Below are 18,616 nucleotides of genomic sequence, written 5' to 3' on the forward strand. Positions count from 1 at the left end.
TCGTGATCGGTGCGGAGGTCTGCCAAAAAATTTTAGATGCATAAAAGAGATCCTTCTACTCAAAAGTAATTAATTAGTATACAAAGTAATATGCTCATGTAAGTATTTATTCATTTATTTACAGCCTCGTTTATTCACTCATCAGGAAATATTTATTTAGTGCCTAATAGGTACCAAGGACTAATTCAAGTGCCTAGATTTTTCCTGGAATCCCTATAGAAAAAAGTAAAAATGACAACAGGAAGGAGAATAAAAACATGCATTTGTTAACAAACAAACGAAACCAAACAGCCCTCCATGCATTCCGGGGGCTGTGCTGAGGGTTTTCTCTACGTCCCATCAGCTACGGGTCCCCACCGCCATGGGAGGTGCGCCATATTGCGTGCCCACGTGACAGATGAGGACACGGAGGTGCGGGGAGTTGAAGGAACTTCCCTGAAAACCCCGCTGGCCAGTGAAGTAGGGAATTACAACTGGATCCCAGATTTGGCTGGCTCTGAACATTTGCTTTTTTTTGTAGCCTCACCGATGTGGCTCCCCCAGCACCAGGCCATCCCTCCATAACGGCTGGGCTGGGGTTTTCAATCTCCACGCGCTGTCTGCCACCCCCATCGTTTTGAGCATCCTACTTACCATCCCTGAGGGGTCGGGGTGGGGGGGGGCAAGAAGACCCAAATCCACTACCACCTTTGAAATACTGACTGTGAAATGTTCTCTTGATAACCCAAACAGATCCCATCACTTCCCTTCCGGAAACTCTCCATCCCGTCATGATGAGACCCATATTGAGAAAATTACACAAGATCTGCCCCTGTCTTCTTCCCCTGCCTCATTTCTTATCAGCCTCTCTCGCCATCGTACCTGCTCTGGCCACAGCGGGCTCCCACATGTTCCTCCAACATACAGGTCAGCTCTGGCCTTACGTGCTAACTGCTTGGAATGTTCCTCCCAGATCTGTGCTTGGTTAGTTCCTCACTTTTGGTTCAGGTCTGGTCAAGGGTTAGCACCTCAGGAATACCAGTCCTGACCACTCTGTCTAAAAAGGCAACCCTCTTATCCCTCTTCATTCCATCAACCCTGATTTATTTTTATGAAATGCAGTTAGAACTATTTAGTATATTTATTTGTTGATTAGCTTTCTGGTCTTCCTCACAAGAATATTAGCTGTTTGAGGGCAGGGTCTTTTCTTACTGTGATACCCCAGCACCTAGCTCAATGCCTGGCAGGCAGCAGGTGCACAATGAACATCTGTTGAATGAATGAATGCACAAACGCACATACACACACAAGAAGGAATATTCGAGAAAACACCAACTTCATATATGAGAGAGGACCCGAGATTCTATTTGGCGATGCCACTACGGGCAGCATCGTCTTTCGGTGTTTTTAATACCCTCCCCACAGGCTTAGACATCACAAAAGATGCAGGGAAAGAATAATAGGAGCGGGTCCTTCCTTGGCAAATCACTATAGTTATCCTAGATAAACTATCACAATAGATTAAGGGTATGGGCTTTGGAAGCAGAAAGTTTAAAACCCAGCGTGGCCACTGCATGACCTTGAACGAGTTGCTCTCCAGGTTTCTTAGATCCCCATCAGTAAAGTAGGGATTACACCAGCATCTAACACATAAGAATGTTATAAAGATAAAACTTGGCTCAGATGTCCTCTCTAGGACAAGTATTCCCCGACCTTCCACACTTGCTTTGCCAAACTCCCACTCCCCAACTTTTACTCTTATAAATCTGTCATCATGGAGCTTTCTTCTCTATGAAAATTATCTTTTTTTTTTCTTTGTTAATTTTCTTGTATATTCTCTAGCTTCCCCTTCCTGGAGGGTAAGATCCCCAGGGATCATATTCTTCCTATTAATCCAGCCCACCCGACCCCTGCCAGGATGCAGGTGGCCAGAACAGACCCCGGCGCATAGTAGGAACTCAAGAAATAATTGCTGTTTAAACAATGGGAATATATGAAACACTTGGAAAAGTGCCTGGTATATAATAAACACTTACATCCTGGCAGATATGGTTATTACTGTTGTTGCAATTGTTGCTGCTAGCATTATAATTACTATCTTTGGGGATAGAAACTTTTTTTTGAACTGGCGCAGGTCTCCAACCACCCAGGCATGTGTCAGCCTCAGAAGAGGTTAAGACACTCTTCAGTGACTCTATTTCCAGTTTTAAAAACCAAAATGCACCCATGTCTGATTTCTTCCAAGCCCCGATCCCCTAATCTCATGGTGATCGCGATACAGGTTGCTCATCTTCCTTCCGGTATAAATTTCTCATGGTCTGGCCATTCAAGGTAAAGACACACTACCACTGTCAGCTTTGACCCCTAAGAGTTTCCCTGCAATTTCTCAGCCCCAGGCTCATGTAATCCTTTCAAAAACCTGGGCCTTATGAAGAACGATGACTATCCCCATCGTAAAGGTTGGAAAGTAGGGGTGGGAGGCAGAGATGTGAGTGGCTTGCCCAAGTCTTCCAGGCAAAGAATAGAAGCAGACCTAGGAACTTGAACTTGGGTCATTCTGACTCCTGAGCTCATATTCCTATTCCTGAAGTAAGAGCTTGTCCAGGGCCATACAACGAGTGTGGGCAAAGCCGTAAGCAGAACCCAAGTCACTTCTTCCTGTTCTAGGGCTCCATTCACAATCTCAAGCCTAATCTCTGCAGGGAAAACAAAAAGAAGCACAAAGCCATGTACTCAACTTTCTAATAAAGGAAACTAGCCGAAGGCAACTCTGATATAAAACATGCTTATAGCTTTTCATTTTGGCATTTCTTTTGTACCAAATGGTACTGAACGCCTAGAGTAGATTTACCTCTTCTCTACAGCATCATCTTGGCCCAGAAGCTATTCATATCTCCCTTGGGGTATGAGAGAGAGGTTTCTAAATTATTGGAAAATTTCAAGAATCTGATAAATTCAAGTGATTTAAAGTAAGCCCCTTGCAGTTTAGATAGAAATATTTATATGCCATTGCTCTGGCTTATACAAGTCCCTTCTCCCCTATAGAACACCTTGACCTTCTGCTTCCTTTTTCTACCGTCCACGTCACCGGATTTCACGGGTTTTTCCTGCTGCAGAAAAACATTAGGGAAGTTTCTTCCAAATTCGTTACAAACAGAATGGCAGCCAAAAACCGTTTTTATCTCTTTGTGCCCTTTGTAACTATTTTCATTAAAAACAATAACTATATTCTGCCCACCTTAGTATCTAAGCTGTGTAATTTCCATAGAAATTACTTAGATGTAGCTTTAAGAAGAAAGCTCAGGGGTGATTCCAGAGTATTCATTAAGTTCGGAAAGCACTCAACTAATTAAGACCAGTGATCTTAATTTTTGTACTAACAGAAACTGTAGAACATCGCTTTTTTTTTTTTTTTTTAAACCCACCTTAGTGTCTAGCAGCTTTATGGAAACACGAGGTTTTTCCTTTAGCATAAATGGACACTACAGCTTCTCAATTAAATTAGTCTTTGGAGACAGATGCAAAAAGAGCTAAACAGCTCCTTAAAAATCTTCCCTGCTCTGTTGCCTCTCATGTGCCAAGGGGAGATGTGTAGTTAAAATGCAGTGCTATCTTCTTCTTACTCTGCCGAACAAAGTTTGGATCTTGAACCCTGAGTGAGCTATAATAGAGAGCCTGTTGAGACTCTACTTTTATTTTGCATACCCTCTTTTGGTTTTCTAAAGCGATTTTTTTTTTAAAGGGACCTGTAATATAATGTCCTATATCATTGTACATCCAGAGAGAATTTTATTAGACCCTGTTTGAGGTTGGGTTCTAGGTATGGTGATACTGAAACTGTTGTGTTTTTGTTTTTGTTTTAAATGACACAGAGGGAAAGAGCACTCTTACTTCAAGAAAAAAATTCAAGACAAAAGCTTTCAAATATGATCTAGGTTTTTTTTTTTTTTCTGTGTGATTTCTCTAAATTCATTATCTCTAAAACTTTTGCATTGTGCATTTATTTCCCTGTTGTTAAGCAAAATAATGCTGATATATTAATAACAGGATTATCTCCCTGTGCCTCCTGCATTTTAATTTCTAAAATTTTCAACAATTTGAGGCATTGCTTTAGCATCACAAAGTACTGGAGGATGCCCAGAGGACATCTTTTTTTCTGCAGAGGAAATGCAAAAGATTCAGAGCGGCAATAGCCGAAAATTCTACGTAACTATTTTAATGACACTCAAATCTCTCCCAATTATTTTATCACTTCACCCATGGAGTTTGCTTTGGAAACAAATATATCAGCAATTCCCACTTGCATCTCAGAGGCCTCATCTGTGTGTCTGTGCATGCAGACGGTGTCCTCAGACGGGACCTAAGTCCTACACCTTTCTCTGCAAAAATACAGCCACACTGCGGTAGACCCTTCAGGCCAGTGTCCAAGTTCGATACCACACCATGTGTTTACAGAGACTCTTCCCTGTGAGTCTGCAGACAGAGTCCCAAAGTGAATATCTGGGCTCTAAAGTATCTAATTTTCATTATTATTTCTGGAAGACAAGCGTCGCATGACACTCCCTTTCAAAGCTATCCCAGCCCTTCCCCTAAAACAAGTTCCTAAAAGAAGCGACTGAAAGGTCAGGGTAGTACAGAAAAAAATGAAAGAGATGGTAAATCCAGTGAAAATCAGGTTATGTGATAGAGGCCGGTAAATATATGCTAAGTGTGTGTGTGTGTGTTTCTCATTGCAATATGCAGGCAATCAAGCAAACTCTCTCAACGAGTTTGTTTCTTATGTGGTTTGAATGACTAAGCTCATTTATAATCAAAGAGCTGCTCACCAAAGGTCACCCTAAGGAAAAGGAGAATTTCTAACTTTAAATGAAATTTATAGAACTTAAAATGATTAAAAAAATAGATATAAATTGTTACAAATTACTGAAAAAAGGAATATGAAAACCTCTTCCAGGATGAACAGGATCTAAAGAGGCAGGAGGCTGAGATCTCCCTGATCCGACGACAGGAAAATATATTCTGTATTTGTCACATTAGAAAATGAAAATAAATTTCTCCCAAGCAAATAAAAATATAACAGCATTCTCAACTTGCAAAGCAATAAAATTATTTGTGTGCCAAGCTTCTTTTAATACCACTGTAATTTTTTTATAAAAGTCGCTCAATTTGATTGTAATTAAATATGTAATGAAAAAGCACTGCTTCAGGGAAGCGATGCAAGACACTCTCTGTTAATGTATTTCCAACTGACTTTGCATCAAACGAAAATGATACTCTGTGTATGCCTGGTTTTAACAGAGAATTTGTTAGGCAATTCTGTGCTTTTTAAAGGGAACTTGGGTGGACGCAGGCACACCTTTGAAATAGTGGCTGAGTCTTCCCAGACCATGGCATACCTAAATAAAATGGATGGTACGCATGCAGTGATGGAAGGTATCTACTCTGGTCATTTAACACATGTCAGCTAATTTCAGACCTAACACAAACATGAACAGGTTTCCTTCCTGCCTGATTTTCCGAAGCTGACTTGCAGGGATGAGCAGAAGTGTATCGTTTTACACGGCCCTGAATAATGCCAGGCTCAGTGCCCCTTTAAAACCTGCTCAATTGAGAGGACAATCCCCAAGCCACTGGGAAAATAAATAGATCAACCCAGGTATTATCCAGTTGGAGAAATTCCGTCAAATGCGTGCGAAGTCACCTGGGATAAAATGAAAACAGAAGCCTCTGTTGGAGAATGTGACAAAAGGCAAGATGCTTCCAGGGACAGATCTGCTAAAGATGCCTAGGAGGTATTTGTTGGGTGTGAAGGTTTCCCAAACGGTAGAATCAAGGTGAGTGGGAGACAAATCAATGTAAGGTGGTAGAAAAATAAATGCACAGTAGTTCTGAGGACGGTTTCTATGACCTCCTCAAAAGTAGCCTCCAATCTCTAACCCCCAAGGCTCGAGAAGATATTCGTGGCACAGAAGTTTCTCAGAGCCCCCTCTCCCTCACCTACTTTCCACTAGAACTCCCTGTCACTTGCAATCTGCTGATTAGGGCTAATGTATTGTGTCCTGATATGGCAGATTAAAAATGAAATCAATAAATGCCGAAAACAAATGGGCTTTTGAGATGTCCCATTCAATCTGGGTCTTTAAGGGTGAGGTGAGAGGTGGGAGAAGGGAATCAGGAGGGGAGTGGGGAAGGGACCACTTAAGTAATCAATTTCCATCCAAAACGCTGTGTGCAGGATGCGATTTCGGGGGACCTGTGCTTCCTTTTTCAGGGATCTGCCTTAAATAACAAGAACAGTTCATGCTGCTCAGCCCCCTCTGAGGTATGTGTGTTTATTTTTTCCATTCATCTGTTAAAACCATACCGTTTGGGTAAGAGGATGGGGTCTAGAGCGTGCAGTATTTAAATCTTCAAATGTGAACTTGTCTTTCTGAAGTATGTGTCAACAAAGTGAGAGTGCCAGGGTCCGGGCTCCACCCCGATTCCTCTTCCCTCTCGAATGCAATCCCACTTGCCAGTAAATTAAAGGTAAATTTCCCCCTGAGCTGCCTGCCCCCCCTCCCCGCCCCGCTGGTGGAGATTGCTGAGACCTCCGGGGTTCACCCAGGCACCGCTCTTATGAGGCTGGAAAGGAGATCGCTGGGGTCAACTCTGCTCCATTGCAGGATTCAGAACTGTCCCTGCTGAATATGCTTCCCATGTAAATAAACTATGCCATTAAGGTGCAAATTGCAACTTTTAAGTAATGATTGCTAATAGTCTAATGTTTACTGCCACACAAGGACATTCATGAAAACAAAATCTGCATTATTCATCTCCATATTAAATAAACAAAATAAATTGAGGGAGCTGTTCTTCCCTGCGAGACTTTCCTCAGATCTGGATTATCAGATAGTTGATGAGAGTCAACAAGAAGGAAACATTTAATCTCTTTGGGCTGGCAGAAGCAGATCCCTGCAACTTACGTATACATTCGATATTCACAAGCCCCAAAGATTTTGCATTCTATTACACTTGGCTGGCATTATATAAAAACAATAGTTCAGGGTGGTAAAATAAAATATATGTATTACACATGTCTGTGTACAGAGGCTGTGACAGATTGTAGAAAATAAAAGGGTTTGCAGCGGAAGTCTGCAATTTTAAATTTTTAACTACTCGGCATCCTGCAAAATACAAACAAATCAAAACACTGCTCTGGTTTATTTTACCTTTCTGCCATCTTCTCTATCTGCCCTAAAATAGGGGGAAAAGATGCTGATAGAAAATTCTGCAATATTCTCAGGTGAAAATGGATACATCTTAGCAGCGAGTGAAACTGACGCCCAAGGAAGCGGGAGCACACACACTCACACATACACAGACCCCTGGGGTACTATAGGCTGTTTTCTGAACTTTTTTTCTTGCCCGAAGTAATAGTATGGTGGAATAGCGTAGCTGTAGAAAGCCAGGAAGAATGACATTTCAGAGGGAAATGTTCTGACTTAGCTGTTTCCTTAAAGAGAACTGCCTACCTCACATCCCTTCCCTTAAAGGGGGCTGGGGGGGGGGGCAGAACATAACACATAAAGACTGAAATTTCCCATCACTTACAGGATCATCTTGTTCATTCCAGCTGCATACCTGCTTTATTAGAAAGTTCTGTAACTGATTCCTTGAAACCTGGAACTTCAAACTAATAACGCAAAAGAATCAAATTGCCTCGAACGGTTCTTGGGAAAGAGTCTCAGCTCTGATTCACTCAGAATCAGGCTTCTTCTATCTTACATTATTCATTAATCAAGCTAGAAATCAAGCTTTCAACATCAGTCTATGGGAGTAATTACTTACAGTTGTGCATTGTTTTTAATTTCAGGCGGTGATAAAAGTTAGTACAGACACAATCCTAGAACCCACGTTGGTCTCTTCCCTATATGTCAATGGGCTCAAGAATCCCAAAGGGGCTAACTTTCCTCGCGAGTCCTCACCTCAGCTAAAACAGAGGACAGCATCGATGACTTTGGAGGAAAGAGACCTTGCATGAAAAAATACCCGTTTTATTAATATGTGTGCAAATACATACTTAAGCGGGGCCTCACTGTATACAATATGCATCATTCCCTTCCGGCTACACCAGGCTTTCTGCTTTTTTTCAGTGAAAAGAATAAAGCCATGAAAACAAACATATAAAGACAGTAGGCATACAACAGGCCAGAAATCTGAAACCGCAGTCACAAGTTTCTAACACACACACACACACAAACTACAGTAAAGAGACAAGCCAGGTCCAATAGATATGGGCTTAATGAAAAGGATCTAATTTAAATAACGTGATACAGCATTATGTTACATACACCTGGATCCTCATTGATCAGAGGATAATTATAATCAAAGTAGTACAATTCTGAGCAATGCACTTTTTATAATGAGCTTACCAAAGGAGACATGTCCAGTCATTCTGGTAATTTAAATTACTGCCTAGTTGTTGATGGCCTTTACCGGAACAACAAGGGGGGAAAAAAAAAAGAGTAATTTTCAGGGCAATATCACTTCTTGCTGGACGGTTGCCCAGGTTTCTCTTTTGGGACAATAAGGACATTATCTCTAATAATCTAGCTACACGAAAACTTGGGTTGCCCGAACTAGAAGGCGCACGCTTACTTTTCCTGGGTCTAGAAGCCCAATGCACACCCCAAAGCTGTCAGATGGCAAAATAATCTAAGTTTTTTGTTTGTTTGTTTTTTATTTTTAAGTAAGTGAGTTAAATGTAGACAGGGATAGAGGCAGGGGCAGAAGGGAGAAACTGTTTTCAAAAGAGGCAGCCAGAGTTGGAAAGGCAAGTTGTAAATATACAGAGCCCCAAAAATATTTTAATTATTTTGCTCTTAGGGAAACAGTTGGAAAATACATGAATCAAAGCTTTATAAATGATATTTCCGCATGCAATTTGAACCAATCTACACATGGTTACGGAAGAAATTCTGCGCTCTGAAGGGAAAATAATTGTGGATATTTCAAAGCACATGGACTGCCAATCAGGCTGGAATCAGGCCATGATGGAAGGTGACGCTGGTGGTCCAGCATGTTCAGACACAAACACCCACTTTGCCCAGGTTTGTAACGAACTTTGGGTTTGTTCTAAGGGTGGCTTTACAAAGTTTACAGAAGTGTTCCACCGAACTTCTCCCTAACGTTTCGCTCGTGTTACAACAGAAGGAAATGTCTTGTTGGGTCTGCAGAACACCAGCCCTAACGAATGCCGCCTAAAGCACTAGGGTAAAGACAGAGACTGGGAGGGAAAAAACTTCAGCTTTTCGCTAAAGCCCTGATTCAACTAAAGGACACAAAGAAATAAAAACGCCCACATTAAAAGCCAAACAAGATAATAATTGTGCATGTCTGGCTCTGAATCTAGAGGGCAAGGCTTGCGTCACTGGCACTCTGAGTTACCATGGTGAGTGATTTATTGATATATATCAAGAATGAATAGATCAAAGGCAGCGAGATGACAGGTGATCAATCAAATGTCAAATCAAAACTAGCAATCAAGTGGAAAGCTGATTTTTCAGTGGGTGGGTCTGGCAGGAGAAAAATGAACTTTCATATTACACTTCCGAGAAACAAAACCCCAGCATACTATTAAAAAAGCAATTAAGCAACCCAAAAGGAAAAAAAAAAATCCTTTAGAAGGTCTATTGTACCGATCCATTAACCTGTTCCTCTCTATTTGGGGGGAAGGGAGGGGGGCTGCTAAGGAAGGATTCAGACGGGCTACCATACAAATCAATTTACAAAGTTTGCAACTCTCTCTGGGCAAAGAAAATCCAGAGCTGTTTCAATGTTCTTTTTTCCCCCTTTTTAAAGAGAAAGAGTGTTGATGAGATTCCCAAGCATATTTAGAAAGCATATTCAAAGGTTCATTTCTTTCCTGGGGTGGTTTTTTTCCACCTTGGTGATCAAAGTTAAACTCTCACTGCTTGCCCCAAACCAGCCTGCAGCCCAGGGCTTGGGCAAGCCTCACACTTCAGCGCCCCAAACCCCAGCGAGAGGAGACGCTGTCCCTCGAGGCCAGAAGCCACTGGCACTGACCACGCGGAGGGATGCGGGGGGTGTCAGGACCGTCTCCCTACCCCCGCACCCCAAATCCTCAACCCAACTCTGGCCCGAGAGGCAAGGAACACACGGGGAGAAAGTTAGGGGTGGGGTAGAGGGTGGAGGGAAAAAAAGTTTAAGGAGGGAAGGCTTGGTGGGATAGCTTTCCCCCCCACCCAACCCGAGCCTGCACAGGGGAGGATTTGGGAGACGGAAGAAGGCGAGAGAGAGAGAGAGAGAGAGAGAGAGAGAGAGAGACAGAGAGGATGGGGTTATTCGCGGGGCAGAGAGGGGCGCCCCGAGCGAGCTCCCCCCACAGCTCAGGGGGTGGCGTCCTGGGGCACCCGGGGGCTAGGAGGGCGGGCGAGGAGCTCGGCGCGCCGGGCAGCCCCGAAGCGGAGCCGGTTCTCTTACCTGCCGCCCGCTTGGGTGCCTGCTGTTTCCTCCTTGGCATCGCTCTACTTCGCTCCAGTCCCACTTCTGGCGCCCCAGCCCCGAGCCGCGCGCGGGGGCCCGCTGCTCTCTCGCCTCTCTGGGTCTCCTCCGCCTCCTGCCCGGTGGCTCCTAGGGCGTCACTCGGCCTCTGTCCCCCTGGCGATCCCCCCTGCAACTCCTCCACCACGGGCCAGAGACCCCCCTCTCCGGGTGGCAGACACGGGTGGCTTGTGCCGGCTGGATTGAAGTAGAGGTTGGTTCTGCCTTGTTTGTTTGTTTGTTTGTTTTGGATTTTTTTTCCTCTCTCTTTCTTTTTGTTTTTGCTTTTTGGAAATTTTTGGTTTTTTTGGCTTTTTTTTTTTTTTTTTTTTTTTTTTTTTTTTTTTTTTTTTTGTGACTGTTGAGACACTTGATTTCTTTATTAAACATCCAAGACCGCGTTCGGATGGAAGGGACGAGGGGCGCACACGCGCCACACGCACACGCGCGCGTAAAGATAAGGAAAAAAAAAAGGCAATCCTGGGAAGGTAGTGGTTTCTTCTTCTTTTTCTTCTTCTTCCTTCTCCTCTTTCCCTCCTCCTCCTCCTCCACCTCCTCCTCCTCCTCCTCCACCTCCTCCTGCTCCTCCTCCTCCTCCTCCTCCTCCTCCTCCTCCTCCTCCTCCTCCTCCTCCTCCTCCTCCTCGCCGGTCTCTATGGCGGACTCGCGCTGGGGGAGAGAGATCACTCACTGTAGGTTTGTGGCTGCTGTCAGATCCCCGTCTGTGAGTGATATGCGAGAGGACAGGAGCGGGTTTGGGAAAGACAGAAAATCTGGAATTCACTCACTCACACACACACTCACACACACACAGACACACACAGACACACACTCACACACGCACGCACTCGCGCTTCCTCTCACACACACTCACACCCCCCACATAGGCGCGCACGCACACACACACACACACACGCACTCACACACTCACACACACAAGACAGGGCGAGGCGATGCCAGCAAACATCGATCCCGCTGAACAAACTGAACATTAACAAACTCCTCCTCCTCCTCCTCTCCCCGCGACCTGATGACAGGGAGAAATTTACTCCCCAGCCGCAGAGCGCCAGGCAGAGGGAGTCTATTAAAGGGACAGTGTCCCGCCGGGGAGAGGGGCTGGGGGCGGGGACCCGGCGCGCCCGCGGCTCCTCTGCCTGAGCGAGGACGTGCCCACCGGCGCGGGGACACCCCTCGGGGAGGGGGGAAGGGGGCGAGACGCGCAGGGATGCGGGAGGAAAGGGGGGGGGCAGGGCGATGGCCAAACTCCGTGGCTGGAAAGGAAGCCTGGGGGGCGGGCAGGTGAGCCCACCGGCAGGGCCATTAACAATACTTATGAGGAAGGTGAGAACTTAGGTCCGCTTTGGGCGGGGGAAGGGGGAGGCCACCTTATCCAGCAATGACCTCCATCCTCCAGGTCTCTTAATCTGACCAGGAAGATGTCCTCCCCACCCCCACCCCAAGTTTCATGCTCCTGCCCCTCCCACCTTCCTTCTATTCAGTGGACGGTCAGAAAAACAAAAATCTCCCATCTGCCTCCTAAATACTTTAATCACATAGTCTCTCTGTTTAAATAGCATTTATTGAGCACCTACTATGTGCTTTTTTTCTGGAGACACAGCAGCCATAGAGAAAGGGAATGTCCTGACCCTCTCCCTGTTTCTATTCTGATGGGGGAGCAGAAATGTCACTCTCAGATATCCACTCTTTGCATAAATGTCACTTTCTCCCAGAGGTACCGCACTTAAAATTTTCAAACACACACACACACACGCACATACACACCCACTCCCTATCCTGGTTCTCTATTTTATCTTTCTCCGCTGGGCTTATCAATAGCACATACATTATATATAGTTTTCTATTTTGTTTATTGGCCTAGTTCCTTTTTAGAATATAAGCTCTTTTGAGAAGAGCTCCTTTGTCTGCTGTTCTATCCCCAGCAATGGTAAGGGACAAGACATCTAGTAGGTATCCAATATAATATTTGTTGGATGAATGAAAAGTAAGCAAGCAAATAAACAAGATAATTTCCAAGTAATGAGCTCCAAGAAGATGTTAAAATTGGGTCTGTGACGGCGTCTGAAAGAGGGAGTAGTTCTAGACTCAGTGAGGGACACGCCACTGGAACCGAAACATGGACGCCGGCATGTAATCACCCGAGTCAGGTGTGGGTCAGGCACCTGCCCAGGTGCTGGGGACAGGTCCAAACAGGGACCCTCCCCTCAGGGACCTCTCCTTCCAGTGGGAGCGACAGAAAAAGGGGCAAGTGATGTGTGTTGAGGCAGGAGACAATGAACTCGGACATGGAGGAAGGGAGGGTGGTTTTGAGGCCGAGCTTCCTGGGGAGAGTGAAGTCTAAGCTGAGGCCTAAACATGGAAGAGTCAGGCGAGAGGGGAGCTCAGAGAGCCAAATCCTTAGAATAGGAAGGCAGGCACGGCCTCATTCTTCACCATCAGGGCTCTGGTTGTCTGTACCCTGAGGCCCTCATGAAGATGCACACTCCTAGGCCTTACCCTAGAATGAGAGGATCTAACCATAGCCCTATCAACATTTGGGGCCTTAATTCTTTGCTGTGGAAGCCATTCTATGCAATAGAGAGAGTTTGGCCACATCCCTGGCCTCTGCCCAGTAGTAAGCCAGACCCTGCCCCCTCCTTGGGTCAACCAAGTATCTCCAGACATCGTTTAAGGTCTCTTGGGGGGAGGGCAAAATCGCCCTGCGATTTGAGGACCACTGCTCTTGACCTTCTAACTCAGAAACTTCAGGATCACAGCTTAGGGAATCTGTGTTTTGAGCAACTAAGTGTCCTGCCCACTCTAGTTCGAGAACTTCTGCTAAAAAAAAAAAGCCTTTGTTCTTTTGGAATGAGACATATGCAGTATCGCTAACTATAAAACAAACTCAACCTTAGATACTTTATGACTTAGGCGTTCCTGGAGCAGCCCTGTTAGGCGGCCGTTGTGATGGGGCTTCACCTGGGCCTAGTCCTTGCTTCCTGCCCCCAACCACGTACCCACCACGAGGAAGGCCGGCCCAGGATAATCGGACCACCTCCCACTTCCAACCTGCCTGCCTACCAGCTTTGCCCTCACTCGTGGGGAATGACCTAGGGTGACCTGTTCCATAGATATTTTTCTGAATCGTTCCTTTGGGAGCTATAGGAAACATTCACTTTCCCCAACCTGCCAGTCACATGTTATCGTCACATTTGCAAAGTGCTGTTTCATCTTTTTTGCTATTGTTTTATCACTTCTAACATCCCCACGCGGGAGGCACAGGCTCCTTTATGCCTCTCACGTATGTGACACAAGTTGTTACCTCATCGACCCTCCATCACGCAACTGGCCTCCACCCGTGACCAACCCCGTCCAACCCCAGCCTAGGCCCGAGGCGGCGCGGAGCCACGGAGGACCCTACTGCAGAGTCGACAATGTCAGCAAAAGGGCGTTAATTCTCATTAATTCTAATTTCCTCCCACACCTTTCCAGAGAGCTGTGCCAGGGACCACAGCTTCGTGAGTAAAACCCTCACTCCTGCTGGCAGGGAGACCACGGCTATAGGAACAGGATGCGCAAAGCCTGGCACGGCAGTGAGCTCGCCAGCGGAGTCCATCCTGGAGAAGCCCTGTGCCTACGGACTGGGGGTTTGAACTATATCCTATCATTTCTTGAAAGATTTTATTTAGTTATTCGAGAGAGAGCAAAAGCAAGAGAGATCTCAGAAGGAGAAGCGTTGAGCAAGAAGCCATGACCTGAGCCAGAGGCGGACACTTACCCCACTGAGCCACCCAGGTGTCCCTCCCTTCAATCATTTAATAAGCATCTAGTGTGTTAGTTAGATGTCACGCATTGTCCCAAGTACAGGAGATGCTGGGATGCCTAAGACAGGATCCCTGTCTTCAAAAAGCTTCTGTGAAAACAACATCCTAAAGATTTAGAACTGGGAGAGAAGGAATGTGGGGGCTGGACCCAGCATTCGAGAGGATCAGGAGGGAAATGGGCCAGAGTAGTTGATTTAAGGCTACAGAATCTCTCCACGCCTCTCTCTCCAGGATTCTTTTCTGAATTTTACTTACATTCTCACATTAATTTTTTTTTCCCTTACTGCTACTACTGAGAATATTTTGCTTAGTTATCAGCAAGGAAGATGTTGTCTACCCCAGTTGGATGCATAACACAATGGTGCCCAGATACTGTTCAGTGGCATAGACATGACATTGAAAAACATGAATCGCACAGTGAAAAGGTTATTCCCTTTCAGCTCTCTTTTAATCGGAGGATGTCTCAGTTTGGTGCTGGTGCGTCTTTCATGCCTAACAATCACTAACTTTGATTTCTCAACCAAGAAACCACAGATCTCAGGCTTAGGAGCCTGGGAAGGGCAGGAGTTATCTGGCTAGACTTTTAAAAAATGGTTTGTTTTTATTGAATTCACTCTATGGTTACCTCTCTCTTAGCAAATGATACTGCTCTCCATTCATGGTAGCAATCTAGAGTTTGATATAATTTATGGGTTTTAAAAATAAATATAGCCGAGGAATGATAGAGGGTAAATAATGATTCGGGGAGGTGTGGAGATGGCCTCATGGGACAAAGGTGGTACAGGCATGACTAGAATTTGCAGAATACTTCACTAAACCAGACTCTGACACTTTTGGAAACTTCTTCCAAGGGCTGGCGGCTTAGACTAATACTATGTTTGGGTCTCTAGAGAAGTAGCATCCTCAGATCTAACCCTCAAACTCTGGGATGTGTAAAGGCATGAACTGATTGGAATGAGTCAATTGTATCTTCTAGAGCACTGATTCCCACACTGGCTCAATGTCAGAATCACCTGGGGATTTTTTTTTTTCTTATGATAAAGAGACAGAGGCGCCACCCTAGAATTACTGAATTAGATCCCAGGGTGGGCCCGAAAATCTGAAATTTTAAAAGTTCCCAGGTGATTCTGATAAGGTGCCAGGCACGGGAATCTTGCCCTTGCAAAAACTGAATTTTGCTACAAGTGAATCAAGTTGGTAGCATTTGTTATGCACACAAGGAATTAGCCAGGGTATCTATCTGTTCTTGGATTCGTTCAAAAGTGTGCTTATGGAACCTTCCAGTTGTACCCATGGAATCTGTGAATGCCCCATTAAAGCACATATCTATCGCACTGATTAAATCTATCACACTGATTTCTGTTCTTGTTAGTCTGCCTGTCTTAGCACTGGACTCCAACCCAATGCAATTACAACAATCATTTGCCAAGTGCCTACCTTGAGTTTGGCACTGCCTGAATTAGTGGACGTTGGGCAGTCATTGGGAAGTTGGTGGGGTTCTTGAACATAGGGGGAATGTCTCCCTTGATGTAATACCTCCTGTACCAGCTTCAGGCATTGTGCACCTTCTCCTTTCCCCAGTTCTGTTTCTCTTCCTCTCTCTAAGCTTAAATGTCAGCTCCTTTGCCCCCATAAACTGTCCTGTTCTTTCTCTTATCTTTCATTGCAGTTATGACCATCTGCATTTTTTTTCATTTATTTGCCTATTTATTATTGTCTTTCCTAATTAAAATGTAACTTCTACTCACCTCCATACCCCTGAATCCAGCACAGTATGGATGCTCAGTGAGAATTATGGAATGATTGAATATCTAGTTGAGCACACTTGCAAAGAAGGATGTATGGGGGGGAAAACAGGCTCCCTGTCGGGTCTCATGAGACATGCGTATAGAGCGTTTCAGCCTGGGTGCCTCTTTTCCAAGTGATGCTCTCCTCTCTTCCCCAACTTCCCTCCCTTTCCTCTCTTTCCTTTCTCTTGTCTATTACCTCCTTCAAATCCTCCCTTAAATACTGCCTCCTTCAGGCAGCCCTCTTGGGTGGACTCCAAAATTCTCTAGTCCGTATCTTCTCAAAACAAAGAGCCATTATAGAGTATGATTCCAAATATATGAGTAGACAGACTTACACACTTACACACTTCCGAGACAGACAAGCAGAACTGATCTATGCTTGGATATCAGGGTAGGGGTTACCTTTGAAAGTGAGCAGGAGGATGCTCCTGGGTGGGCGGGTGGAGAGCGAGGGGCTTGCATTGTTTTTAACCAGGATGCCAGTTACTAAGTGTGTTCAGTCTGTGCAAATTAATTCAGCTGCATGCTTATGATTTATGCACTTCTATATATGTACATAATGCTTCAATTAAAAAAAAAACAGAGTTCTCAAACTTTGCTGTGTATCATAATCAACTGAGGTGATTTAAAAACTCAATGCCTGGGTCTTACCCCAGACTCATTACATCAGTCGGTGGGGGCAGGATCCAACCATCAGTATTTTTAAGGCCTCCAGATGATTCTAATATGCGGCCAAGTTTGAAAGCCAGTGTACCATATGATTTTGCCCTTGAGGATATAATTCATTGCCTTCCTCTTCTGTCATTTAACTCATTCGGGATATCCCTCTTCCCAGTAACTATTTTATAAAAACTTCAAGGCGGCCATCTCGGGTTATTTTCTCCCTCTCCACGACACATGGTACAGCATCATGTTGGGGTCGTGGTAGGAGAACCAGACAAGAGGAAGTACCATATGGATCGTGGACAGCAATACAAAGAAAACACGGTGGCGTGTGGGGTAGAGTGGAAGGGGCAGGCACAGACCTATTTTCCAGTGGGCGTGGTGGAAAGCCTTTCTGAGAAGGAGGCATTGAGATGGAGATCTGGAGTCCATGAGGCAGCCTCCCGGGGCCAGGCCTGAACTTGGAAGAGACTTCTGTGCTTCCAGACCGATATAGCGGTCCGGGTCCAGGTTTTAAGACTCAGTCGGGGAAAGGGGAGCAGAAATGATGCAGGAGAGGTGGGCATGGCTGGATCATGGGGGATATATCATGGGTCCTAATACCAAATATGAGTTTCATTCTTTGTCGGTGATAAATGCTGGTTCATTTACAATCCCCAAACAGCTAGTCCAGTAGAGGGGGTCTGTTCAACCAGCATGGAAGAGAGCCTCTCGTGTTCTACTTGGTGGGAATTTGCTCTCTGGAAAGAGTTAAGGTGAATGACAATAAAGTCTGGAGAAACTCAGGTATTGGCAGGCTTGCTTTTAAGAATAAATCCTCCAAAAGGTGTTGGGGTCTCTTTTCAAATACTCTTTGGATTTGGCTAGGTGTAGGATTTCGCAACAGCAATTAAGTGTTCTGTGTATTGGAGACTGGCCGATTGCTGAGAGGGCAGCTGGGGGTGCGAGAGCTATTCCATTTAACATACATCGCATTTCTCTCTTAGAGGTGGCTACTTGCCGTTGGTGACAGTGTTTTGCTGCCGCTGGAGAATCCAGACCACGTCGCTGGCCCAGTAATCCATTGCTCGACTTGATTAACCACAGGAAGACATTAAGTGAATGTAAGGACCGGAACAGCCCGGGAAGCATGTGATGAGCAGCCTTTAAGTTCTGGGCTCTGGTATATTTTATGCCACCTCGACTGTGCGTCAAGCTCTCCTTCCTGAACTCATTAGAACTGTGTGCCCAAAGGTGCCCCTCAACTTTCAGAACCAAATAGAGAATGATATAATTCGCTCGGAGAACACCTTTCTGTCTTATCCGGAGCATGTCTTATCTATTATGATTAGGCATTAGGCATCCTATTGTCCTGAAATTTTCATGAGATTCTCCCCCTGCTTGCTAGGATTATGTCAAAGTGACTCGCCCTGGATGCTGTTTTCTCCCGTCAATAGAGCTTGTCTCCTCTCTTTAACCATTGTGGGGAGGCCAACACGGCTAAGGAACTCATGAGCTGAAAACGGTCAAATTGTTCAAGACTGTTGCAAATCCTCTTTTGAGAAGGCTTGCATGTCTTGCTTGTGGTCCCCCAAGAAGCAGACCCTGAGATAAAGATTTGAAAGTGAGCAGTTTGTTTGGGGAATGATGTTCGAAAACTCTAGTAGGAAAGCAGGAAAGTAAAAATGGTAAGGGAAGGCTACCCGCATGCGGTGTGCTATTAAGGAGGTGATCACCGTGGGTGACAGAACTTAATCCTGCTAGGACATTCTGGGAGTGTAGCTTACACACTTCCGAGATACCTCTCCTCGAGTGCGAGAGAGCTGGGGTATTGATCTA

At 45.1% G+C, this 18,616-nt stretch overlaps 1 protein-coding gene and 1 long non-coding RNA gene across 4 annotated transcripts in view; one reads left to right on the plus strand and one right to left on the minus strand.

Annotated features, from left to right (window-relative positions):
• TSHZ2 (teashirt zinc finger homeobox 2) overlaps positions 1-10,580 on the minus strand; it is a 431,876-nt gene extending 421,296 nt beyond the window's left edge. For all 3 annotated transcript variants that reach the window (XM_004759876.3, XM_004759875.3, XM_045082073.1), the window contains exon 1: positions 10,465-10,580. In XM_004759876.3, the coding sequence (XP_004759933.1) occupies positions 10,465-10,504 (40 nt within the window). In that variant the 5' untranslated portion in view covers positions 10,505-10,580. The remainder of the gene's footprint in view (positions 1-10,464) is intronic.
• A 23-nt stretch (positions 10,581-10,603) lies between these two features.
• LOC123392613 lies at positions 10,604-18,405 on the plus strand. Its single transcript, XR_006607346.1, has 2 exons — positions 10,604-10,738; positions 17,785-18,405. It is a non-coding gene; the product is annotated as an uncharacterized LOC123392613 (long non-coding RNA).
• The last annotated feature ends 211 nt before the right edge of the window (positions 18,406-18,616 follow it).

Source organism: Mustela putorius, unplaced genomic scaffold (genome assembly GCF_011764305.1).
Source record: "Mustela putorius furo isolate JIRA1106 unplaced genomic scaffold, ASM1176430v1.1 tig00000592_pilon_pilon_pilon, whole genome shotgun sequence".
NCBI lineage: Eukaryota > Metazoa > Chordata > Mammalia > Carnivora > Mustelidae > Mustela > Mustela putorius.